Source organism: Salminus brasiliensis, chromosome 1 (assembly GCF_030463535.1).
Source record: "Salminus brasiliensis chromosome 1, fSalBra1.hap2, whole genome shotgun sequence".
Classification (NCBI taxonomy): Eukaryota; Metazoa; Chordata; class Actinopteri; order Characiformes; family Bryconidae; genus Salminus; species Salminus brasiliensis.
Genome location: NC_132878.1, coordinates 29,340,769 through 29,368,228, shown reverse-complemented (window position 1 = coordinate 29,368,228; position 27,460 = coordinate 29,340,769). Strand labels below are relative to the sequence as shown.

General features: G+C 42.5%; 1 protein-coding gene across 3 annotated transcripts in view; it reads right to left on the bottom strand.

Moving 5' to 3' along the window:
* rev3l (REV3 like, DNA directed polymerase zeta catalytic subunit) overlaps positions 1-23,778 on the bottom strand; it is a 37,584-nt gene extending 13,806 nt beyond the window's left edge. For 2 of the 3 annotated variants that reach the window (XM_072676703.1, XM_072676705.1), the window contains exons 1-13: positions 22,199-23,778; positions 14,140-14,329; positions 12,909-12,983; positions 12,614-12,774; positions 11,379-11,493; positions 9,700-9,794; positions 8,973-9,077; positions 8,273-8,357; positions 7,452-7,618; positions 5,842-5,970; positions 4,794-5,022; positions 4,068-4,210; positions 53-3,950 (exon numbers count right to left, since the gene is read on the bottom strand). In XM_072676703.1, the coding sequence (XP_072532804.1) occupies positions 53-3,950; positions 4,068-4,210; positions 4,794-5,022; positions 5,842-5,970; positions 7,452-7,618; positions 8,273-8,357; positions 8,973-9,077; positions 9,700-9,794; positions 11,379-11,493; positions 12,614-12,774; positions 12,909-12,983; positions 14,140-14,329; positions 22,199-22,337 (5,531 nt within the window). In that variant the 5' untranslated portion in view covers positions 22,338-23,778. The remainder of the gene's footprint in view (positions 1-52; positions 3,951-4,067; positions 4,211-4,793; positions 5,023-5,841; positions 5,971-7,451; positions 7,619-8,272; positions 8,358-8,972; positions 9,078-9,699; positions 9,795-11,378; positions 11,494-12,613; positions 12,775-12,908; positions 12,984-14,139; positions 14,330-22,198) is intronic. The other variant, XM_072676704.1, reaches the window with a different exon arrangement.
* Positions 23,779-27,460: the final 3,682 nt, after the last annotated feature.

Genomic DNA, 27,460 nt, shown 5'->3' with positions numbered 1-27,460 from the left:
GATGTTGTTCATACCTTAAATTAAGACAAGTATACAGTATTTGCGCTCTTACCTTGGCTTCAAGGGTGCGTCTGCAGGATCACTGCAGAAAGGTTCCTGGTAGGTGGCCTCCGAGAGGTCCAACTCTAGTAATGTAGTGAGTATCTCCTCTCGGTTGGGGGGGGACATTAAGGGCTTGAGAATGTGAGCCCCTGCACTCTTCTGAGCCTGACTGCCATTTCTCAGTTGAGACAGAGAGCTGACAGACCTTGGGGAACTGCTGGGAGTTGTTGACGTAAACGCATCGTTTCCATCCAGCAGGTCCCCAGTTGGAGACACGCCATTATCAGCAAAAGAGACTGAGGTTAAGGGTAAAAAGTGATCAGGACCATATAATAGGTCACTTTTTTCACAGTGGAAGTCTTGAAAGTGACTTCCATGTATTTTACTCAATGACACTCCCCACTCCTTGCTTCGCAAAACCTTCTCAGAGTCCAGCAGGGACAGAGGGAACTCGTTGGGAAACCCTTCTCCATTCCCGCCCGAGGACTTGTCAAAGAGCTCAGGGCTAAGAGATCTGGGCTTCTGCCACAAGCTTTCCTCAGCATCCAGCACCTTTTCTTGTTTGTTTTCCAAATCCAGAGTGGATATGGCCTCTTGCTTGACATCACTGAGAAACTTTTGAGGTAAGTTTTTGTCTGTTAAAACAAATCGGCTACTGGAATACAGGCCAGAGAAGTCAGCCTGCCCAACAGCATTGATATCAAAGCTGTAATTATGAGGACCCTCAGGAGATAAACTATCTTCAATTGAGTAGCAGCTATCAAAACCAGGATCAGACAAAAAGCCAGGGCTTCCATCTGAAAGAGGAGGTTCCAGTTTAACGGGGCTACCCGGTTTAGCATTCTTTCCTTTTCTGCTTCTTGGCTTTGACTCCTTTTGCACCTGAGTTCTCGGGATCCTGGGTTTCCTTGGTGTCCTTGACGGTGCCCTTCTAGGTTTGGCAACATCAGAGGCTTGCTTTGTGGTAGGAACACTTTCTGGCACAATAGTATCTGCACCCTTCAACTGCCTCTTTTGAAGAAGTTCCTTCAGGACAGCAAGGCCAGAAGGCATCTCTGGACGAGACAGTGTCTCTCCATTTCTTGGCACTGACTGAGGTTCGACAAGATCTTTGTGAGGTCCATCTATTGAAACATTCACTGATGTCATAAACTCGGGAGGGTCTATCACAGAGGACGCATTTTCTTGCATTTCTTTCTTTTTGGGTGGCCGTCTCCTGGGTTTGCTCGAGACCTTTGGGGCTGCCTGTGAAAGTTGTATCGCTTTAGGACTGTGTTCTGCACCTGAGGGCTCTGTTGTAAATTCATATGGATTGGGAGAAATGTTTCCATCTTGACCAACACTCTCTGACATTGAACTGGATCTACTATACGTTATGACTGAGCATGTTTGTCCAGTAGTTTTTGCGGCTGGGGAAAGAACACTGTTGAGGGATTTGACAACAAACGGATTAGCAGCATTCTGAGAACACTGAGAATCTTGCTCACCTGAGGCAGGCACGTTAAAGCCAAACACATCCCCAATGTTAGCTTCACACTCCTCTGACTTTGGTTCAACAGCCGATGGTACCGCTTGTGAACTTGAAATACGCTGGGGAAGATCCTTTTGGCAAGAATCTGGACGCTGGTATGGAGTCAAATCGTCAGATGAGCTCTGTGTCGTAGGAGGCTCATCAACTGAATGCAAGGTCTGAGAATGGAGTGATCCAACAATCTTTGAGGAGTTTTCAGATCCCTCAACTTCCTTCTTCTTGCGTGATCTCCTACCCTTCTGAGAAGACTCACCAGAATTGGTTCCTTCTGTACCTTCAGTGTCTTTCTTTGGTCTTCTCGAAGTTCTGCGAGTGCTTTTTGTCTGCGTGTCCACAGTTATTGCTGGACCCCCCTCAACTAGCTTACTAGTGTTTTTCGTTTTTCTTTTGGGGATTATACCAGAATCCTTTTTTGATCTGGTCGTTTTGTTTCTGTTGCGAATGCCTCGACCATAAAGGTTTGTGGACAGTCCTTCATATGGCGAGGCAAGACAAGGATCACTATGCGGATTTATTAAGTGATCATTAACATTTGCCTCTAAAAGGGGGTCAGTAGGAGACCAGCAGCGAGGTGGAGTTGAATCAGTGGGACTGGGTGCTCTCTCAGAGAGATAACCTAACTCTGTCATTACATCGGAGTACTCCCTGCAGAAGTCATCAGTGCTGTCATTATAGCATGGCCAAGGAGCAGCCAGTTTTGGCAATGATAACACTGTTTTAGGCTTCTTAGTCCTTCTCATTTTACTGCTCTGTATATACTTTGCTTTTGGGGAGCTACCGATTTTCCCTAAAGGTGGTGTAACCTTGGCCTTCCGTTTGGGGTGTTTCTTTACCTTTGGCTCTGGAAGAGGGTATTTGACAGCTGTTGACTCAGGAACCTTAGGCCAGAAACTTTTCAGAGGGGCAAGTTTGTTATATTGATCAAGCTTCTCTTGTGTCAACAGCACATGTGGTTCATCTGCACTGATCTTGGCCATCTTTACTAACATGTTCTTCTGCCCTTTAAACCTGTTGATTATGATGTACTTGATAATGACTGGTGGCTCTTTTTTTGACAGCTTCCTCTTTTTTTGACTACCAGCAAGGACACCGTTTTCTTTAAAGCTGTCTCGACGCACCAGGGCTTGCTTGAAAGAGCGTGTGCTTGAGTGATCACCATCCTCACTATCATAACTCATAGCTTTACGTTTTGTACGCAAGGTATACTTGCTACCTGGCAAACTGGACACACTGGTGCAGGCTATTTTGGCAGGAAGATCTGTCAGTTGATCCTCAAAGAAACCCTCGGTCAAACCTTTGTCCACAGCTGGATCAGTCTTTGCAAGGTCTGAGTTTTCCATCTCAACCTTCTCATCCGTTTCCTTGTTTGTATGGACTGGTGAGACGGCAGTAGACAGTGTGACCCCCGGTGTCTCATTTTCAGGGGTTTGGGAGTTTTCTATCAGATTTGTCCTCTTCTGACTTGCTGGACTGTTCCTCTTTTTGTTCAACTTCAACCTGGACCTTCGTTGCTCTGAATGATCCAGGCTACAAGAGCCATCAACAACAGTCTTACTTCCAACCTGCTTTTTCACAGGTCTTGAGAGGCAGTTTGAGAGAATAACACTAGGAAAGAACTTGTAGTGTGCTTCCTGCTGGGCCACTATGGTTCTTTCCGTTTTGTTTTCCTGGTAGTCCTCATACCTGATCTTTAGCTCCCCAACATCACCCTCCTCGCTCTCCTTCCCCATCTCACCTTCATGAGGTGCCAAGGGTTCCATATCCTCCATTGGACTTGGGGTCTGCTCAAAATTCCTCACCATAGGGCTTCTGAAGTCTTTTTGACTCTGCTCGAACTCCGTCGTGGAAGGACAGCTCCTAAGCTCAGAATAACTTACCGACAAACTCTTGACGGATATGGGATTCTTCTCCGCATTTTTAATGCTGCTGTACTTTTTTCTGCTCTGGGAGAGTTTTGAGTTGCCAAAGCCCAAACCATCTGTATCTGTCTGGTTAGGAACAACACTTTTGGTCACACTAGTGTAGAGTGGGTGCCCGCCTACTTTCTCAGCAGCAACCGGTAATGCATTTGCAATATTGCATGGGATTGGGTGCTTGACTGGTGGGATGTATGGGATCTCTTTATTCACCTTCAACCCAGTCAACCGTTCATTGCCATCTTGGCTTTTAGTAGGGATGTTCTTGTCCACAGGCTCCTCATTATCAAGTGGAAAGGACTGCCTGTGGTCAGGATGTTTGCACTCAAGAAGAACTTTAGCTGAGGATGGAGGCTCCAGATGAACGGTTTCATTTTGGAAGTGGTTTCTCCTTCCCAAGATCTTGTCATTTGCTGTAATTGAGGAGTGACTTCGGGATCCCTTGTCAGTTAATGATGAATCTGAAGAAAACAAACAAAACAAAACTGGTGGTTATAAACAAGGATGTGCATCACACATAAACTACTGCAAATCATACACCATCAGCAGCTCAGCTGTGTAGCTGTTTTAATTCATACCGCTGTTCTCATCTGCAGCCCCATCCAGTTGGGGAATACATAGGTCAGCAAAGAGGTCATTGTTTCCACTCCAATCCATCTCTTCATCTGATGACTCCTGCTGCTCTTCACTGGAGCTATCATTTGCATCCTTTAGGATCAATCTGCAAAACGAGGCACATAAAAAAAGACTTATGTTCAAGTCAGTTGCACTTCACAGGACAATACCTAAATCTGATTAATTAATTTCCTGAATATCCATGTTCAAAATAAAGAAATTATTTAAAACATCTAGAAAAAAAAATTAAAGTACAGCAATGACTTTAAAACTAGGGTCATACAGCTGACCAAACAACACAAAACAAACAAACATACAAAAACGTTCACTTTGTCTTTGTGCAAAGCACCTAATCCCCAGTTGCTACTTAGGTGCTGAGGTCTTTGCCCACTGCTCCGTGTGTGCACGCTCACTGGGTTTTAAATTTCTGGTAAATGAATATGACCATAAAAAGATGCACATGGTCACCAACTATTCTCAAACAAGCTGTGGCATTCAAACAATTACTGATCGGTAACTGCAAATAAACTGAAATTGTGCTCTAAAATATTTAACGGTAAGGATATCAACAAAGCATGTGATTTAAACAGGTGTGTCCAAACTATGATCACGTCCATATTTGCATACAGCTACATGTAAATAAAAGTGTTAACATGCAGAACAGGAAAAAAAAGAAAAAATAATAATACCGTGTTGAGGGTGCTGGAATATCAGTGTCCCATCTCTGTGACATCAGCACGCTTAGTTCTGCTTCCTCTTTCTCAAACTCAGGCACCGCCTCCTCCTCGTCACTGTTGTAGGGACAGGTGGCGCTGCTTGACATCTGCCGACCAGAAGTGGTTCTAGTAACCTCTGGCTGAAACCCGTCATCTGCTAGCCCCTCGAGCAAGTCCACCATAGCCTGGTCCTGGCTGTTGTCTGCAAGCAAAAAGCCAAAATGTAATTCTTCTGGTCACACTTTAGTTTAAAGATCTCACATCTACAAATGTTCAAACTACTGAACAACTCAAATCAGTCACTTCACTGATAATAAATACCATTTGAATGAAGTTTGGGGTTGAGGTTAAAGGTTTAAAGAAATAAACAAACAACAGAATGTCTATAATGCAGGAATAACATTATTCAAATGAGATCAGCTGCTTCTACTAGCTGCCATTTGTGGACAGCTGTTTGTTTTAAAGGAACCTTATATTAACATTTATATTTCATTCATTTTTACTCATTCATTTTAATCCCTAAGCTCCAATTATACCTTTTGTGTGGTCATAAATCATTTGTACACAACCATTTTTCAATCTCTCTTCATCCCTCTTATTTATATAAAATTAACAGCCAGTTTCTGTTATTGTGCATTTAGGACATGTACATGTATACAAGCTCTGTTCTGATAGGCTGCCCTGCACTGTGCCTCATTCAAAAAGCACTCAGAGCTGAAACACTCCTGAGAACTGTGATTATGAATGGGCAGTGCTAAACTGCTGTAGTATGAATAGGTGGAGCTAAGCACATGAGCTAGTGCCTCTAAAAACATCAGACAAACAGGGATTTAAAAACTGTGTTTTCACACCTTAGCTTCTATATGTGGGCGGGCGGTATGAACTGGAACAGTTGTGGTTAGAAATCTTAAGTGTTTAAATTGTGTCCCTTTAACACTTTACGAGATATTGAGCTGAACACAATGTGAACCTCTATACAAGAAAAGAAGATGGGTAATTTACTGTAGCAGTGAATATGTACCGAGTAAAGCGGACTGGTTGGATCTTTGAGACGCTGGGAGGAACGTCTGGCTGCTTTCCAACAAACTCAAAATGGCCTCCTCATCTACGATGGCCACTTCTGCGCCTCTTCCACCTGACCTTTTATTGTCTAGACAGAGAGAGAAAGAGCGAGACAGAGAGAAAGAGAGAGGCATGACATCAGACATCGTCACCATCATTAGTGCCCAGCAGTAAGAGAATGAGTGTGTGTAGTAGGAGAGGCACATACACACATGCTGGTGGCACACAGTGAGCTGTCTAGCACAAACAAGTTTCTCCTTCTGGAGGCTTGGCAGCAGATTTAGGGAATCCGGGTTACACAGAGCTGCTGTACCAGTGACTGGTGATTTAACATTGCTTTTACAGCAGTGTAAGGCATTAATGATGGTGCTGTAGTTGTTTTAAAACATATGAAAACTCATATAAATAATAGACTGGAATATGAAAAAAAAACAAACAAGGAATGTCTGAAGCTGTCTTATGATAATACCTTTTATCTTAAGGGCTAATGCAAAAAATATATTTTCACACAACATTTCCAATGTTTTTGTTTTTTGCACATTTTAAGAAACTGATAAAAAGCGTTCAAACAACAAGCTGTCCAATAAAATGCCGACTTTGCTTTTTTTGTTTACAGGGAAAATGTTATACTGAGGTTATGCGAGGAGATGGTTAACGGAAGCACAGACAGCAAAATATTTCCACGATTTTGTTTTTTGTAAATAAAGGTCATGAAGAAAGACACCATAGAAATAAATTCTGAAAGCTTCTTAAGAGCTTAAACAAACAGAGCAGTTGCTTGTGGCCGGTATGAGATGCTAACTTGCACCAGTCGTCATATTTTGGTGATGTGCTGTGGAAAGGCAATCAGCAAATGTATTTGATAAACCAGTAGAACTGAAGGCTGATTGTTGCAACATGTTTGAAGCTGAATGTGATCTCACCAGTGCTTTCAAACGTTCTGATCGGGTCAATAATACGTTTTTACTGATCTGAATTCCTAGACTGAATTGGCTAACTCTCTTGCTCAGAAAAACACAGTACAACAACATAAGGACACCCTGAGTATTTTATACAGTAAGGATTAAATCCGGAAGCAAACTGAAATCTCCAGAAGCTCCGCATGGAAATTCAATTAGGTAAACTTATTTCACCATGGCCTAAGATTTTTTTTTTTTTACTCAATTTTCTCTCAAACGTAGTACATTTTAAGTTCTCTCCACTAGCTAGGACTCCCCCATAACACAATGCTACCAGCACTGGGAGGGTGAATACTAGCATACACCTCCTTTAAAACAGAGAAGCTCCACCAAATCTTTTTACTCAACTGCCATGAACACAACACTACTGGCGCTCAACAAGCCTGGAGGAGAACACTAACGGCTAATTCTGCTACAACAGCTAACAGACGCCTGCCCTGGTTAGCTGCACGCTCACTCATGGGTGTGACCATCCTATCCACCCAGAGAGCAAGAGAGTGGCATCACCGGGGATTGGACCTGTGACCTCCAAATGACTTCCCAAAACCAACTGCGAGACACTGGAGCCCCCGACAAAACTGCATTTTACTCAATTACATTTGATCCTCACCAGAAGACTGTGGTGTCTCACCGGGGGGCGTGTCTTTGTGCACCTCCACCTGGCTGGCAGGAACGGGGGGCAGGTCATCTGGGCTCAGAACATCAGGATGGAGTGACAGTTCCGGAAATTCGTCTTCGTCATCATCTTCCTCATCAACAACAGAGCCACTCTGAGTCCTGGTGAGAAAAACAACAAGGTTCCCAGATCAGTTCGGAGGTAGAAATATATGACGTCTGTCATTCAGCTTTGAAATATAAGGCTACGTGTTATCTGGGTCCACTGTAGATTATTACCTTACATGCAAGGAAATGTTTGGGAAAATATCAGAAGAGAAATGCTAATGCAGGCTCTTTAACCTCTCATGTTTAGCACTGAGCTGAGAGCAGCTGAACTCAGGAGACCTGCTGCTGTAGGAGTGTGTTCATGCTGCGTTAATTAATCTGGCTGCTAATGAGTTTAGCGGCACAGGGGCGGCTCCATGCCGGCGCCGGGAAATCCAGAACTGATTAAAACATCTTCCTTAACTCTGTGTGTCTATTTCTGTCTGGCCCCCACACTGGTGTGCGCACAGTTATTCTGGTGTTTATAAGTAATTAAACAGAAAAGGGTTCAGTGTGAACACGACCCGAAGTAAAAATTCTGGTAAAGCGGATCTGGCAGCTCTCCTTGCAGGAGAGCCGGTACGATTCCTGGGAGATCAGTGTGAGGCTCATGTCTCATGTCTGCATTACCAGCTTAGTGTTTAGTTTAGTGTTTGAAGTGAAACAAAGCGGAAGGGAATTTAATACATGATTCAGAAAATAGTTAATGAAAGAAATGTTGATGCTCACACATCAAACTGGTTTTCCCTCAGAATTTGTTTAAATCTCTTCATGAAGATCCGTTCACTCTCCACCTGCTCCACACATGGCCGATCTGTAACAAACCAGAAAACACACTCAGACGGCACACACACACACTGATTGTTAAGGTCACCTTAGCTGGTGCAGAGAGTGTTTAGTGTTTAGCGTTCGCTTGACCATGCAAATCCCTGCATTCAGGGGAACCCAGCCCAGTTTAGATTTTAGACTTTAAACACTAGCTATGTCCAAAACTGTCTTATTCACTCTACAGTGCACTACTTTGGAGTTCTGCCATGTTGTAATGGTGTCTGAAAAAGTTTTCAGAGCACAGTAACAATCCCACACTGCACTACGATAAGTGGTGTATAGATGATGCTCCCCAGCGGGACATGGAATACCCATAACTGTTTTGTTAGTTTTTTTTTGGTTGGAAGATGTGTGTGCAGCTTCTCTAAGGAAGACTTGCGTTCAGACTGTTTATGCAGCGTATTTTGCCGTCACACAGCAATGAGCTCACTCACAAAACGAAGTGTCTAAAATCATTCACTACCTTGACAAACTCTGTTCCTTATAACAGTGTTCTGTTCTATGTAGTGAGCTGGATTTTCACTTGTAGGGTATAGTGAATATGGCACAGCTACTGTGTCTTTCCTGTAATTAATGTGATGTAACTACTTCGACCACTCACCCTGTGACTGAGGAGTGTCTATCTGTGAACTCTCATTTCGCTCTCTCCTTCTCTGCTTTTCATCCTCCCAGATCGCCTGCAGACCCGGATTCCTGCCGATCTGATCTGCGAACACACACAGTCAGACTGTGTTATAAGACTATAAAATGATCATTTAAAAGCAAGAATGTCTCTACTAAACCAATCAGTCAAGAACAACACTTTACATAAGAACAATTTAAATAGTGTGATTTTATATAACCATTAATGAGCAGTGCATCTTACCTAAATTCAGTTGCTATGTTAGTTACAGAAACACAAAGAATTTGGACCTCCCTTAGGTTTGAATATACTTCTAGATAACCACTGAAATGCATCTACACTGATTCAGGACCTGCCCTGAAATTCACCTGTGCTTGACACAGGACATGACTTGAGACTTACCTGCAACTGAGATGGGACTTAGGTTGCTTAGGTTTGGGACCTGGACATATTCTTTGCTTGGTAAGGTAGGGTGAAAAGGTTTTAATGTCAGAATTAGCACCAACATCTGCATTTGGCAGTATCTTAACTCCTAAAGATATCTAAAAGTTATCTTTGGACATATAATTAAATACATGGTCTTTTTCTTCAGTCCATTTATTTTGCTTTTACTTTGTCTATTGTTCCTGGTTTGTCTTGTACTGCATTTTCAGTTTCTATAATAAAGTAATAAAGCGTATCTGTGGTGATGATAAAGTATTCTTACTCTCTATTTCCAACCGGTTCAGAACATCTGCGGCCACAGCGTCAGCCTCCAGCTCACACACACTCACCCTTGCCGCATCTTCTACAACCAGAGAACTAAAACACACACAAACAAATAATAAATATAAATGATACTACAATCATAAATGTAAACTGAATGGGCATACTGAAGGTTTATGTACTGACAAATAATGAAGTAGAAAATATAATTCAATTATTATTTATAGTTTACACAAAGTGCACCCCAGATGTGTTGGTGGTGTTCTAGGTGTACATAAGTTAACAAACATAGCATTTTTACTGAATTACATAAATTAAACATGGCAGGCGTCATAAGTGATTAAGACCATAAACCGTAAACTGTGACATTAATATATTGATGAAAATCTACAGTTATAACACATAACAGTATGTACCAAATGTTTCAAACAAATATATTGTTTTGTATATTTAATATTATGTACATATTAGCTGCTACCAACTAATGAAAGTAAGTACCCTCCGATGCTACAATTGGTGCATGCCAATGTTCATTCATTATTAGCAACATAAGCTCATAAGCAACATAAGTTTAAACACCTGCTCACTTAGCCTCTCCCTTTTGAAGTATCCCTGATTCTTTAAGAGCACACCAAGGCTAACTTAGCCTTGGGAGTTCCAACTTAAAACATTATAGTGGAAACATTTCCTTTCAGGAATTTAAAAATTAATTTAGTGCCAAGTGACAGATTTCCCTCACCTTCCTCTTACAGGACACAAGCACAATAAATTGTATATAAAAATAGGGCCTCGCCATTGCACTTGTTAGTACAGCAAATGAAGTTTGAAGATTGGGACACAGCAAAACAAACTTAGCCAGTGAAGACATGGAGCTGGGCCGAGGAGACCAGATGGAGTTTAAAAGGGACTGCAGTCATTAACTGAAAAGTTCTTAAACAGCTCAGATGGGATCTCTCACCCAACAGCATCAATGGTGAAACATCAAATCACATGAAGAATGTTCAAATCAGTAGACCAGGAAGTCGTTACAATGTTGTTACATAAAGGGCAAAAAATTTAAAAGTGAGGTTGGAGGAAACAAGCTGGAGAGCAGCAACAAACTTCTTTTCTGACACATTTACTGTTTGTGCAGCACTGTGCAGAAAGCTGACAGAATGACTTCCATTGGAACTTATTGCTCTTACTCTTGTAAAGTTTGTGTAAAATATTTCAGTGCGTATGAACAGCTTATGTCAATATTCACAAGATGGCATTCTATGTATTAGAAGGTAAATGACATTTCACTGTCACAAGGGCTCTTAAACTAAAGTGATGTGCAAGGGATGAGTTTCAATGGGTTCCATTTAACAAACGCTATTTACTGCATTCAGGTCCAAGAGATCTGTTCTTATTTACAGAAAATGATCCTTATGTTTCTCAATCAGACGTATAGGCTCTGTTACACAGGAACAATGTGTAATAAATATTGAAGTCAGTACAATGTAATTTCCTTCATTGCACATCAAATGCAGTCTTGTATTTGTCTAACTGCCATAAACTGTTCCTAAAAATGTAAGTCCTGCTTTTTATAGCTTATGCAATGCTTATGTATGTAGGCAGTTGTGTTTTACTGTGTATTTTGAATACCAAATGGTGTGATGTGTGTAACATGGTGTGTGTGTGTGTGTGTGTGTGTATAACCTGGGTAAATTATCCTCGTCCCACCGAGCAAAGGTTCCCCCCTGAGCACTCTCATTGAGTTTGGAGGTGCAGGAGCTTTTCCACGGACTTCTGCTCTCCAACACACTGTTACCTTCTAACACACACACACACACACACACACACACACACACACACACACACACGTTAATACAGATATAAAAGTACTGTATTTTATCAGACAAAAACAAAACCTAGCATGAAATTATCTGAATTACACTTAATGACAAAGACAATGATGAGGGATACATCTGCAGTGTCAATATGTCTATAGTGCACATGCGTGCACACACACACACAGGCAGTTTATCAAAGCAATGCTTGCCGTTTCCTCTCTTTTGTTCTGTAGCAGCTTTAGAGAATCTTTGTCGGTTCTTGACCCACAGCAGAGCAAGCATGCATGAGCGAGCACACATTCACACAGAATATTAACATTACTGATTCAGAACGGTTCATATTTGTTTCTATTCCAGGGATGCTTCAGCAATATTAACTGTCACACTACAACAGTAACACAGCTAACTAAAACACAGTGAATGACTCTGAACCCAAACTGAATTACTGAATTACCACATTATACCACATTATACAGGACACAAGCACAATAAATTAATATACCAAATTATACCTGAATTACCAAATTATAATGAATTAAATGTAACTACACTGAATTAAAGAGAAATTATTACATTTAAATTACACTGAAATGCACTGGTTTAAATGTATTAAAATTAATTCTGAATTGCACTGAATTAAACAGAAAACGTGAAAGTAAACTGAATTATAATGAATAAGTAAATTACACTGCATTAAACTGAGCTAAACCAAAGTAAATTTTATTTAAACTAAAATACAGGTGTGCACAGAGCACAACACAGAGCTTAATACACACACACCTTTGTCCAGAAAAAGCTTGGTGGGCAGTGTATATATGTGTGTGTGTGTGTGTGTGTGTGTGTGTGTGTGTGTAAAAATCCCCGGATGGGATTTTCTGCTGCTTCATTAACTTTGTAACTGGCTGAAGTCTCACACCGACACAATGAAACACACACATACTATAGTGTGGAATACTTTAATCTGTGCCAAAGGATTACACACTAGTCTAACATCAAATATCCCAATCCAACCACATACACTCTAAATGTAGTTGCCTGTTTTTTCTTATTTGTGGCCAGGTACTTTAGACAGTTTTGAGCGTCTGTGTGTTTGAGAGTTACCTGATGTTTTGCGTTTGCGGAAGCGCACTGCAGACAGACTGATGAGGTTCATGCCATACAGGTTGTAGTCGATGAAGAGCTGAAGGAGGAAGGGGATGTGTGCCTCATGAGGCTGGAAACACTTATTCATTACAGCACCACCCTGTAACAGCTCACACACTCTGTGTAAACAGACAAATACAAAATATTACAAACCAAATCAAACTAAAAGATTAAACTCACTGCCACTTTATTAGAAACATCTAACTTGCACTTTTGTGATAAATAGTAAATACAGATTATAAATAAAGCCCACCTTTTAACCATCTGAGGGTTGTAGAAATAGATTTTCATGAAAGGCTTCTCCTGAGCATGATAACCATAGAAAGGCCTAGAGACAGACAGAGAAAGAGAAAGAGAGAGAGAGAGAGAGAGAGAGAGAGAGACATACAGCAGCATTTATTAGCCTTTACATAAGGGTGAAATATATATATATATATATATATGTAATTATTATGAGACAGAATAATTTACTAAATTATTATTTAGTACTAGGCCTACACACACTAAATTAGGGGGGAAAATTACGTTGCAATAAGGCTGGGCAATAAGGTCAAATATATAATATTGCGATATTAAATGACATTATCACAAAACACAATATTAAATCACGATGCACACAATAGCAAAACCAGATTTTCACCAGATTTAACCAGAAGTCAATGATTCAACATGTCATGATATTAATAATACACTGCAGGTGCTGAAAATTGAAGCAAAATAAATGATACTGGGAAGGTATAATCTGAACAGTGTGAATTTTCCTTTTGTATCAAGCAGCAAGTTTTTTTTTTTTGAGACACTGCATGTCCTGCGGTGTAACTACTGCACATGTGCAAATTACAATAACGATGCTGAAGCAATATATTGTGCAGCCCTACTTAGTACTACTACTACTACTACTACTACTACTACATGTACATACACGGTCAGAACATATTAGAATGTTATGACCACCCCTCGTTTGGAATTAATTCGGCTCATTATATCAGCTCCACTTATTACTTATTAAACTGTACTCCATCTGTTTCTCTGCATTCTTTGTTAGCCTCCTTCCATCCTGTTCTTCAATGGCCAGGAACCCACAGGACCACCACAGGTATTATTTGGGTGGCGGTTCATTCTCAGCACTGCAGTGACACTGACATGGTTGTGGCACGTTAGTTTTGTGTGTGTGTGGTACGAGTGGATTGGTCACTGTGTTTACTCACTGTCCACTGTATTAGACACTCCTACCTAGTTGGTCCTACCTGTGGGGTCCTGACCATTGAAGAATAGGGTGGAAGGAGGCTAATAAAGTATGCAGATAAAGAGATGGAGTCTGGAATTATAGAAGTACACAGTGCTCCTATATGGAAAGTGGAGCTGATCGAATGGGCCCAGAGTTCATTCCAAAGCAGGTGGGGTCACAATGTTCAGATATGTATGATTTTAGTACAGTAATTACTTAAGTATTTAGGTAAGTGTGTGTGTGTGTTTGTACGCACATGCCGGACACCACAATGATTTTGTGGATGTGCTGATTAGAGGAGGCGGGGTTTCCCAGGCTGATGTTGACTGCACGGTCAATGCTGTATGCCACCTGGCGCAGATAACGCTCTGGCTGCTGCCCGAAACCATCATATGGCACGTAGATATACGGCAACACGCCATGCAGGTGCAGACACGTCTTCTGACCTACACACAGAGCGAGAGAGAGGGAAAACATTTACACCCTGTGTCCAAAAGTATCTGGACAGCAGGTCTATTGTGCAATCTATTAATCATTCATTAAATCAATAGTGTTCTGTGTGTTTTGTCATGTCAGTGTCTGATTTTACACTCAGGAAAAAAAAACCTGAAACCACGTAAAGACAACCACACACAAACAGATCAGCACAGGAGGGAAAGGGAGAGAGCGTGCGAGAGAGAGCAAGAAATAGAAAGGACAGAGAGAGAAAACGAGAGAGAGAGAGCGAGAGAGCGAGAGAGAGAGAGGGAGAGAGAGAGAGCGAGAGCGAGAGCGAGAGAAAGACAAAAACAGAATGGGGAGAGACAGACATACAGAGGAAAAAAAAAAGGCTGCAGTTAAGAAAAGCAATCCGGGCCAACCAGCCCCACACACAGAGAGAAACAGCTCTGATTGGGCACGCAAGAGAACACGCAGGATGTTGCTGTGGTGATGATACGCTGTGCTCAACTGACACACACACACACACACACACACACACACACACACACACACACACACACAGAGATTGATTAAAGTTTCATTTGCATATTGTAGTCTCCCACAGTGTATGTAATAATTGACTACATAGTGTACAATTTACACACACCTGTTTACAATAATGATAATAATTCAGTAATATGAATCATTTTGGGAGATAAAAGAAACTGTACTTTACATGAACAGCCCAAAATAAAAGAAATAAACAAACAAACAAACAAAAAAAAAAAAACACAACATAAAAACATGACATGCTCCAGTGACAGAACTGTACTCATCTGTGCAGCAATACTAACATGATCTACCTGAGCAGGAATTACAGCAAAAGGTACTGAATCACTGGCAACACGTTCACACACACACACACACACACACACACACACACACACACACACACACACAGAGGGTCTGCTAGGTGTGTGTAGCAGAATAATAAGATGTAAACATGATGCCCCCGTGTTACCTGACAAATCTTCTAATTTTACTCTCTCACACACAGCGTAAGACTGCACGTGCTCACTCAGATGCATCCCGGCAACACACGAGCTGCAGCTGTTGCTAGGCAACCGTCCTGCCGATGGGCACTAGAGACTAGAGCAACACTTACACAGAGAGAGCGAGTGAGCGAGCGCAAGAGATTGCGAGGGTGGATTAGGATGGGCTTGGCAAATTCATATGTTCTCAAAGAAGAAATAATTAAATAAATGTGTGTGTGTATATATATATATATATTATTTTTTTCCCCCAAATTTGCCTCCATATTACCATCATCAGCAACACAAAACTCTGACACTGTGGTGGCTATGGAGAGTAAATAAAACATGTCCAAATATTTGTGGACACTCTTTCTAATGAATGCATTCAGCTACTTTACGTTACACAGACGTGCAAATGTGCGTACACACACACGCACGCACGCACACGCACGCACACACGCACGCACACACGCACGCACACACGCACGCACGCACACACACACACGCACACGCTTTGTTTACTGCCTGTAGAGAAGAACATCGAAGATAAAACCGATAAACCGGATAAACCCAAACTTATTGGCACCATGCCTAATGCCAGGCGTGGGCTAGAGGGGTATAAAGCCCCCCAGCATCGAACTGTGGAGCAGTGGACCTGTGTTCTCTGGAATGATTCCTCACAGCAATGCCTGAAATCTAGCAGAAAGCCTTCCCTGGACAGTTTATCAACAAACAGTATTACACGATTATACGATCAGTCTATTAACCAACGGTATCGTTCAATACCAATATAATCAATAAATCAGTCTATTAACCAATAGTATCGTTCATTATCAATATAATCAATCTACTAACAATGTCATTCCTCACCGATAATATCAATCAATAACAGTAGTCGATTTAGCCACTTTAATCCACTGCCGTCTTATCACACCTGTCTCACATTAACTCCCACAGCTCACTCTCCCTCTCACACACACACACAATAGCAGAGCTGGCACCATTCTAGTGTGCGAGTAGGTTGTTAAATGTGGCATCAGTTTGTCTATCAATGCCCTCTCATCATGCAATCACTGCAACACACAAACCAATAAAAATATCTGTAGATTATTTCGCATATTTTCTAGTGAACATTATGATGATTCATTATAACGATGCCAAGTGCCTAGTTCCTCTTTCTGCTGCCCCTACAAGGTCTCTGAAGGTGTTGTGTGCAATATCTGGTACAAAGACGTTATCCATTCAGAACCCCTAGTGAGTCTTGGTTTCCACCAAGGTTTCTTCCTCCAGCTCTGAGGGAGTTTTTCCCTTGCCACGGTGGCCTTTGACCCAAGACACTGGGGGTCATAGGTTTTTATGTCTTTTTTTGTTGTTGATCTCTCGTCCTCTTACTGGTTACCGATTGTGTAAAGCTGATTTGCGACAACTTTCATTTGATCTGATCTCATCTGAATGGGTCAGCATGGGCACTCTGACTCGGACTAGTCTGCAACTATGCAGCCCCATACCTCACCTGCAGCGGGTCCACACACTGCACTGTGTAGACACATTCCTCCTGTGACCACCATTAAAACTACTGTCACCTTCTAGTAGACCTTTTGTCGATTCAGCCCAGATGTGATAGCCTGACCCAGTATTCAAACTGTAACGAGCAGGAAAGCGTATCTGCCCGTTTTTCCACATCCACCACGGCAACTAAAGGAACTGACCATTTAGTCACTGTCTAGGAGTTTGTGTGTGTGTTACCAATGTGTTTATTAGAGGTCCTGATGAACACAAAACCTGCCCTGATTGGAACAAAAGTTCCAATCACACACACACACACACACACACACACAGTAGGATAATTCACAAAATTATCCTATCCAAAAAAATCCTCCAACCTGAACAGAACAAGACATTAATGAAAATGAATGATTAAAATCCTATCAGCTTCCCTGTTTCAGTTCAAGTGTGTGAATGTGTGTTTGGCATTACACTCTCGTTTCTTGTTTCAAATTGAAGGTCTTTAGCTGCCAAATTCCTCCAGAACAGAACACACCCACACGTTTCTTCCTCGGGTGACAGAAAACTAAGGCAGTTCTCAGACAGAGGTGTGCGTGTGTTTTCTCTGTCACTCCCACATTACACAACCATGACTGAGTCTTCCACTGTATGAAAGCTCCAGCCACTCTGTTCCAGCAGCCAATCAGAGCAAGAGATTCGTGTCTAATGAAGCAAAACAGTGAACAGCAACTGAAGGACAAGAAAGCAAGATATAACAGGATAGAGGGAGAGAGACTGAGCAAGAGAGTAAGAAGAGTGCGTGAAATTAAGAAAGAGAAACACAGCTAGATAAAGAGAGATAGGGAGAAAGACGAAACGTGAAAGAGAGAGAGAGAGAGCGAGAGAGCTGCTAATGGATGATAAATTCCAGAGCGGCAGGGTACCCCAACATCAAACAACGCTTTACTCCCCACCACCCCCACCAATTCTCCCAAATTACTGCAGTGTCAAAGAACCACTGCAGGATTACCCCTCTGAGTCGGCACTAGGGGTGCATTCCTGCTTCTATTTTCAGAACTGAACTCTCACTCTTACACACACACACACAAAGCGATTACCCTCACACACCTCTACAGGTCCTCTCACGACAATTCAGGTCCAGTGTCATGCAGGAACCTTGTTCTTCTCTCTCGCTTTCTCTAAATAAATATATTTTTTATTCAAGAATTCAGGAAGTGTAATTCGCTCTTTGAGCCTCCTCTAAAAGACACACTACACATTGATTTCTGTACAGGACAGAGAGGTAGTGAAAGAATCATGTGGACCCAGTCGGTACATTCATATAGCAGGATTTTACACTTATATGGCTTAGGTTACGCAGTGCTACAAAGTTCCTATGAGTCTTATACTGCTCGCTTCACCAAAGTAGTAATGACAGAGACGCTGTTCTCCCTATTACAGGTCAGTGGAGCATTGCCATTATTCTTAAGCTGCTATTTAAAGGTAAAAATACTACACAGCATTGCTTCATTGCATGTATTCCATGTATGTTATCCAGTTCCTGACAGGTCCCTGATTGATAGACCCCCCACTAAAACACACCCACCCTTATGCTAATGGGCTAACGGCATCTAATCCCACACCAGAGCTCAGAAAGTGCTACACAGTAACTAACCACACACATCAGGCAGAAGGCTCTGCTAAAGGGATTTTCCGGCCCTGGGGCGTCCTGCTTTTACACCCCAACACACACACACACACACACACACACACACACACACTCCTGTCATTAATAAACCCAGGGCAGGTCAGTGTGACGGGGAGAGGGAGGGAAGGGGAGAGAGAGAGGGAAAGAGAGGAAAAAAAGGGGGAGAGAGAGGAAAGAAAGGGGGAGAGAGAGGAAAGAAAGGGGGAGAGAGAGGGAGCGAGAGATGTTAGCATGTGTGTTTACAATGCTGTGCTGTAACTCGTCGCACATGCAGACGCCACTCTGCTCTCAGGGAGAAACACACGTCAAAAAAACAAAACAAATCAAAAACAGCCCCTCTCTCTCCCTCTCTCTGAGTTCATTTAAGGATTTAAGGCGCAGCTGCCTGACCTGAATTCACTGTCCTGCTGGAGTGACTGGCAGCACTCAGCTTTACACACAAACACTGCAGCGTGGTCCACGTCATGTCATTAAAGAGCCCATGTGCCACATTTCTCTTGTATTACCCCCCCCACCCCCCGCCGCTAAACTGCGGTAGAATGAATAGGCAGGACTCACAGCTCCAGCACCAATCAGTCGGGTATAGCCTCACAACTCCAGCGCCAATCATTCGGGTATAGATTCGGAACTCCAGCACCAATCAGTCGGGTATAGATTCAGAACTTCAGCGCCAATCAGTCGGGTATAGATTCAGAACTTCAGCGCCAATCAGTCGGGCATAGCCTCACAGCTCCAGCGCCAATCAGTCGGGTATAGCTTCAGAACTCCAGCTCCAATCAGTCGGGTATAGATTCAGAACTTCAGCGCCAATCAGTCGGGTATAGCTTCACAGCTCCAGCGCCAATCAGTCGGGTATAGCTTCACAGCTGCAGCTCCAATCAGTCGGGTATAGCTTCACAGCTCTAGCTCCAATCAGTCGTGGTATAGCTTCAGAACTCCAGCGCCAATCAGTCGGGTATAGCTTCACAGCTCCAATCAGTCGGGTATAGCTTCACAGCACCAATCAGTCGGGTATAGCTTCAGAACTCCAGCTCCAATCAGTCGGGTATAGCTTCACATCTCCAGCTCCAATCAGTCGTGGTATAGTTTCAGAACTCCAGCACCAATAAGTCGTGGTATAGCTTCAGAACTCCAGCACCAATCAGTCGTGGTATAGCTTCAGAACTCCAGCGCCAATCAGTCGGGTATAGCTTCACAGCTCCAATCAGTCGGGTATAGCTTCACAGCACCAATCAGTCGGGTATAGCTTCACAGCTCCAATCAGTCGGGTATAGCTTCAGAACTCCAGCACCAATCAGTCGGGTATAGCTTCAGAACTCCAGCGCCAATCAGTCGGGTATAGCTTCAGAACTCCAGCGCCAATCAGTCGTGGTATAGCTTCACAGCTCCAGCTCCAATCAGTCGGGTATAGCTTCAGAACTCCAGCGCCAATCAGTCGGGTATAGCTTCACAGCTCCAATCAGTCGGGTATAGCTTCACAGCTCCAATCAGTCGGGTATAGCTTCAGAACTCCAGCACCAATCAGTCGTGGTATAGCTTCACAGCTCCAGCTCCAATCAGTCGGGTATAGCTTCAGAACTCCAGCGCCAATCAGTCGTGGTATAGCTTCAGAACTCCAGCGCCAATCAATCGGGTATAGCTTCAGAACTCCAGCGCCAATCAGTCGGGTATAGCTTCAGAACTCCAGCGCCAATCAGTCGGGTATAGCTTCACAGCTCCAATCAGTCGGGTATAGCTTCACAGCACCAATCAGTCGGGTATAGCTTCACAGCAGCAATCAGTCGGGTATAGCTTCACAGCTGCAGCGCCTATCAGTCGGGTATAGCTTCACAGCAGCAATCAGTCGGGTATAGCTTCACAGCTGCAGCGCCTATCAGTCGTGGTATAGCTTCACAGCAGCAATCAGTCGGGTATAGCTTCACAGCTGCAGCGCCTATCAGTCGGGTATAGCTTCACAGCAGCAATCAGTCGGGTATAGCTTCACAGCTGCAGCGCCTATCAGTCGTGGTATAGCTTCACAGCAGCAATCAGTCGGGTATAGCTTCACAGCTGCAGTGCCTATCAGTCGGGTATAGCTTCACAGCTGCAGCGCCTATCAGTCGGGTATAGCTTCACAGCTGCAATGCCAATCAGTCATGTCAGTTGGGTATAGCTTCTGTTACTTGTTAGCTACACTGGCCTCACAGTTCTAACGCCAATTAGTTGGCTATAGCTTCAGCCCCAGTGCCAATCAGTCTGGTCTGTCGGATACAGCAGTCTGTACTTGTTAGCTACATTAGTCTCATAGCTCCAGCATCAATCAGTTGGGTAAAACTTAACAGCTCCTGCGGTGAATCTAAAGGATCAAAACATGTCTTAGCTGACTGACTACATTTGGAGTAAGTCTGATTTCCATCCAAACTACAACCATACCCTCATCATGATGGAAGAGCCGGGCTGTGTTTCTGTTTATGTGTAGAATAACACTTCCTTCTGAGTGTAAACCCAGTGACAGGTGGGCTGCAGGGGTGAATGGCTCAAAAGATAAACACACTCCCATGGGTGCTAACTGTCCAACTGAATCCTCCCATGTCAAGAAACCTCACTAAGAAGAGCAATACACCATGTTCTGTAGGAAGGGGCACTGTGGTCCAGTTTGAATAGTAATACAACTAAATTACATTTTTTGCGGGTGTTAACTGAGAAAAGATCAAGGACAGTCCAAGTCCAGTGTTTGTTAGCAACATTAGCCTAGCATTTTTGTTTGTAAACTAAAGAAACTCACATCAGATTCCAAATATGTCAGGCCAACTTGGATAAGTGGACAAATGAGATCTTTCAGTGTTGTGTCCTTACATTTTAATATGCATATGGTTGTGACAGAGGGCAAATCAGCCATTTAGGTACTGAAAAGAGAGCCCTCTGATTTGCAAATTTGTGTTGAATGTGGAAAAAGCACTTCTTTTATTAGTCATGTTAAGGTGTGTAAATTGTTCTTGTTTGCCTGGTTTATTGCAAACAGCTGAAATTTTGTGCTTAATGACCTTTTTAGGATTGTGTCTGAATGTTTAACATTATTAAGGTGGTTTTTAAGGTGTAAAAAGACATAAAAGTGCTGCATGATTGTACAGAATAAAGCTGCATGTGAAAAAGGTAAAGGTAAAGTATTTGTCACTAAATGTGTCCTCTGCATTTAACCCATCTCTGGTAGCGAACACACACACACACACACACACACACTAGTAAACTTGGGGCAGTGAGTACACACACACCCAGAGCGGTGGGCAGCCAACTCCAGCGCCCAGGGAGCAGAGAGGGTAAAGGCCTTGCTCAAGGGCCCAACAGTGGCAGCTTGCTGAGCCCAGGAATCGAACCCACAACCTTGTTATCGATAGCCCGGCGCTCTAACCGCTGAGCCACCACTGCCCCTAGAAGGAAGGTTTGTGCATGCGTGTTGGGAACAGCAGGCCTGTTAATATTAAATGTCATATCAACTCATTAATTCGCAGAACATTTCAAAGAAACCGGATAATTCAGGCCCAAAGTGGGTCTTCCAAAAGGAGTATCCCTGATCCCTCCTCCTATTGGACAGGTCTGGGTTTAGGCTTGAGTAGTTCACCTGCGTGAGAGAGTGCGACACCCCAGACAATGGAGATTACAGTGCATATTAACACAAAGTACACACGTACCTGCAGGCGTGGAGCCGAAGATCCGGACCACTGGCACCCGCTTCACCTCGCTGTCCCTAAACTCAGAGTAACACACGTCCAGCCCAGCCAGGGGGGCGGCCATATAGTAATCCGCGCACACGATCCGCACAGAGAACATGCTGCCAGAGGATTGGGGTGATTACACACGGCACTGCTGCTGGGGGAGTCTGTGTGGCTGCCGTAGGTGCTGCTGTTTATGCTGTAGGTGGTATTTGTGTTGTAGACACCGTAGATGGTGTTTACGTTGTAGACGCTGACATTGTAGATGGTGGTTGCGCTGTAGATGCTGAAGTAGATGCTGTTTGCATTGTAGATGCTGGCGTTGTAGATGCTCACATTGTAGATGGTTTTTACGCTGAAGACTGTTCATATGGCAGATGATTGCATTGTAGATGACGCTGAATTTGCTACTGTTGAGTTCACACTGCAGACGGTGTTTCTAACAAAGTAAGATGCTGCTAACCCCGTAATGTTTATGTAGTAAACACTGGTAATTATGCAAATGGTGTTGCTTACATTGTAGCTGTTAACACTGTAATGCTGTTGTTTACTTGGCAGATGTTGCGGTGTTCAAAGTGCTACTGTTGTGGAGATCAGTGTTTATGTTGTAGCTGACCCTGTTGGTGATCTGCTTATGTCTGTGGTAGTTTGTGTGTGTGTGTGTGTGTGTGTGTGTGTGTGTGTGTTAGTTACAGCTGCTATTGGATTTTTTTTGCTGTTGTTGCTGTAGTTGCTGTGTTTGTTGTGGTGCTGTACTAAGCTGGCAAGACTTGGGCAGCCAGCCTGCAGCATCCAGAAAATGAGGCAGTTTGGCAGGAGGCAGGCTTTAAAACCAAAACCAGCACCGCAGGAAATCCTCGAAATCCTGAGCTTTCGGTAATTCAGAGACCCTGGTCCTCTGGTGCGTTTAGCGCTGTTGTCAGTATTTCAGAAGTCCTCTCGTGTTCTCGGTCCGGTAGAAATCCTCTGGCGTGTTCAATATTTCAGGAATCCTGTGGTGTCCTCAGGACGGGGGGAAGCGCCGTGCTGCTCCACAGCTCTGACTGAAATGTGATTGTGCAGTGGCGCTCTGGCTGTGGTCCCACAGCTGCAGCAAACAACCAAAAACGCTCTCCACTCGCACTGACCGCTAAATATTTACACAAAATCAGCGGTTTGGAGCACCGTGTGTCTTCAAAATCGACATGACAGCGTTCCCGTTTCTTTTATTTCCAAACACACGGCGGGGAGATAGCCTGGGTTAGCTCGGTTTAGCTTACCTTAGCTTAGCCTGCTGCCCATAGGAATTCTGCATGGCGGCTAAAGCTAGGTTAGCCAGCGGGCTAATCCGAAATCTCGCTCCCCTCAGTCCTCTCGGCGGTGAAAAGCTCCTTAATGCGACGTTGTCTTGCTCTCGGGTCGACGCTAAAATGGTCCGAAGGGCTCTTGGAGACCATGCTTCGTGTTTTCGGGGCTTAATCCAGTGTTTGTGTGCGGGCGCTTGGTTCACCTCAAGCCCCCGGGTGTCCGGGCTTTCTGTCCCCGGCTCTGGCGCCTCGCCGCTCCGTGTCTCCCTCTCTCTTTCCCCGCCTGTAATACGATCACAGCGCTGCCCGGGCTAGCCCCGCCCTCGCAGGCGAGACGAATAGACTAATTAGAATATGATTTGCATTTTAGATATGCGATTGGACGTTGTTCAGAGTACAGCGCGCTGATTTGCATGTTTGGTTTGTGATTGGATATTTAAAGAACCATGGCGTACTTATTTGCATTGCAGCCGTGCGATTGGATGGCATGAGAAGTCTTGCATATTTATTAGTGTTTGTTTTGCGATTACTGGGAGCGTAGCTTGTTTATTTATTTATTTTGCACATGTTTTATAATCGGACGTTTTGTGGAGCACAGCACAAGTCTGCATTTTTGCTCTTCGACTGTCCCGCAAACTTTTCCATCTGAAAGTGAAATACAAATGAGTATGCTAATTTGCGCGGTGTGCCCCGCCCACATGTCAATCGGCGGATAATTCATTGCATAAATCTGGCGGGGTTTTACACAGCAGGATTTCTCAGTTAGTCAGACAAGTGAAGCCCAACGTTAAGCACTGTAGGAATGAGCTTAGCTCTCAGTTCTACTGTTATACAGAGGTAACTTTAGACTTGAATCATTTGGCTGATTTTAGTCAAATTAAATGGTGAAATTAATGGGAAAACAACGAGTGAAGGAGAACAAGGACAAGCTCTGCTTCCAATACATCAATATCAATAGAAAACTAATCAGTAAACACTGATGTAACCGAAACAGAAAGTAATGGCAAAGCAGAAAGGGATTACACATCTGATTGGATTAGAGGAAAGGTAGTCGTTTGCTGATTGGTCAAGTAAGAAAAGGGGCGGTGCGCTTCTTAGAACGATTAAAATAAACACGAACGCCCTCTAGTGATCATTCAGAGGAACAAAGGGTTTGTTGCTGATTATGCAATTTGTTAATATGCATTGATATCCATTTAATATGTGAATATATAAGAATATAAACCTCCAGAATGAAGTTGCAATAATTCTAATCAATATCCAGAATGAAGCTCTAATATCATTAATATCCAGAATGAAGTTCTAATAACATTAATATCCAGAATGAAGCTCTAATAACATTAATATCCAGAATAAAGTGCATTAATAACATTAATATCCAGAATGAAGCTCTAATAACATTAATATCCAGAATTAAGTTCTAATATCATTAATATCCAGAATGAAGCTCTAATATCATTAATATTCAGAATAAAGCTTTAATATCATTAATATCCAGAATGAAGTTCTAATATCTTTAATATCCAGAATGAAGCTTTAATATCATTAATATCCAGAATGAAGTTCCAATAACATTAATATCCAGAATAAAGCTTTAATATCATTAATATCCAGAATGAAGTTCTAATATCATTAATATCCAGAATGAAGCTCTAATATCATTAATATCCAGAATGAAGTTCTAATATCATTAATATCCAGAATGAAGCTCTAATATCATTAATATCCAGAATGAAGCTCTAATATTATTAATATCCAGAATGAAGTTCTAATATCATTAATATCCAGAATGAAGTGATCAACGGAATTCTATAAGTACAGCAGATATGAATTAGGATGGAAAGCAGTACTGAAAGCAACAGCCAATTGATTTCTATTGTTCTTTTAATGGGTTTATAGTAAAGTAATTTTTGTGTGTTTTTTTGGTTTCTGTGGTCTGTTGTCAGTTCAGGGAAGCGTGTTGATACACCAGATGGAGATTAGGAAAGTCGTGGAGTACTGCTTTAAGGCCTGTTTAAGCTGTTCTGTGCGGAAAGTAAACACTCTTCGTCCTTATCTGCGGGCCTGTCCCAGTTTACTGCCATCAATCATTTACACACTTCACTGATAAACACACACCAGTTCCGCTTTACACATTTCCTCAAAAAATCCTGCACACAGTGGTACGGGGGAGTTGGGCTGATGTGTGTATCTGTGTGGATGTGTGGATGTGTGTGTGTATATACTACAACATAACTCAACACAGTTTCAAGGGCAAATACCTGAAACGCCCTCAGTTCTTTTTAAAGGGCCAATATCCTCCATTTCTCCTCTAACTTCCTTCTGAGTCACACCTATAGCGTCCATGTGGGTCATAATTCAGCCTCTCTTTCCCCCCTTATAGTGAAACAGACTCTGCCTTTAAGACTCATATAAATAATGAGTTCTGGCTGTACCTTATTTTATAAAGCGAATACTCTCCTGAGAACTAAAGTGTGAATGGGAGGGGCTAAAACAAACAGGCAGGGATATGTAAATGAACGTGTCATCACAGTAACGGTCAATTCAAAACAAGCTGTTTTTGCAGCGTACATGGACTGTACTCTTAACTGCTTCGTTAGTCCCACTTTATAATAACCGCCTCTAAAAACTCTTTATTAATTAACTTAGCCAACCTACTGCTACAGGTGGCTTACAGTAGTACAGCTTTCATAGTTGACCAATTACCCAAGAGTATCTTTATAGCTATACCAGCATATGCACAATATTGTGATTATAAATGTGTAATAAGATGAGGGTAATTACATGTATATGAACTGCTGCTTTTCCTGTTAGAACTGCTACTGCTACTGCATACAGTGGCTACAACACCAGCAGTTACATTTTATTATATTGCATGGCTTATTAATGTGCAACCACACAGCTATTAGAGACATTTCTGATACATCACGCTTCTTCAAACTTCATGTAGCTTCTTCATACTCACAACTTATTGACAATGAGGTTGAAAGGTTCTTTACAGAGCCAAAAGCAGGTCTTTCTTAGGCGTTGTTTTTTTCTTTTGAGAGCTGCTGCAGCCATGCTGCTAATTCTTTTCTCACTGCTGAATATTTTAAAGGCACATCTGTCTATATATAAGGCACCTATATGGTATGTGGAGCTAACATAATTGTGGTCATAATATTCTGATAATTTGACCACCATTATTTCTTTGTAAACCTCCTTTCACACTGTTCCTCAAAGGTCAGGACTCCACAGGACCACAACAGAGTACGTAGGATCATTCTCAGCACCATCCTCATAAATGTATGAATGGTTTATTTTATATGATTTGTTTTTTAATGGTTATTAGTTACACACGTGGACATAATTGTTGGTACCCCTCAGTTAATGAAAGAAAAACCCACAATGGTCACAGAAATAACTTGAATCTGACAAAAGTAATAATACATAAAAATTCTATGAAAATGAACTAATGAAAATCTGACATTGATTTTGAACCATGCTTCAACAGAATTATTTAAAAAAAATAAACTCATTAAACAGGCCTGGACAAAGATGATGGTACCCCTGAAAGTAATGAGCAAAGGGACATGTTGAGTCAAGGTGTGTCCACTAATTAGCATCACAGGTGTCTACAATCTTGTAATCAGTCAGTGGGCCTATATATAGGGCTACAGGTAGTCACTGTGCCATTTGGTGACATGGTGTGTACCACACTAAACATGGACCAGAGGAAGCGAAGAAAAGAGTTGTCTCAGGAGATTAGAAAGAAAATTATAGACAAGCATGCTAAAGGTTATAAGACCATCTCCAAGCAACTTGATGTTCCTGTGACTACAGTTGCACATATTATTAAGAAATGTAAGATCCATGGAACTGAAGCCAACCTCCCTGGACGTGGCAGCAGGAGGTAAATTGATGACAAATCAAAGAGATGGATAATACGAATGGTAACAAGCGCTCAGAAAAATGT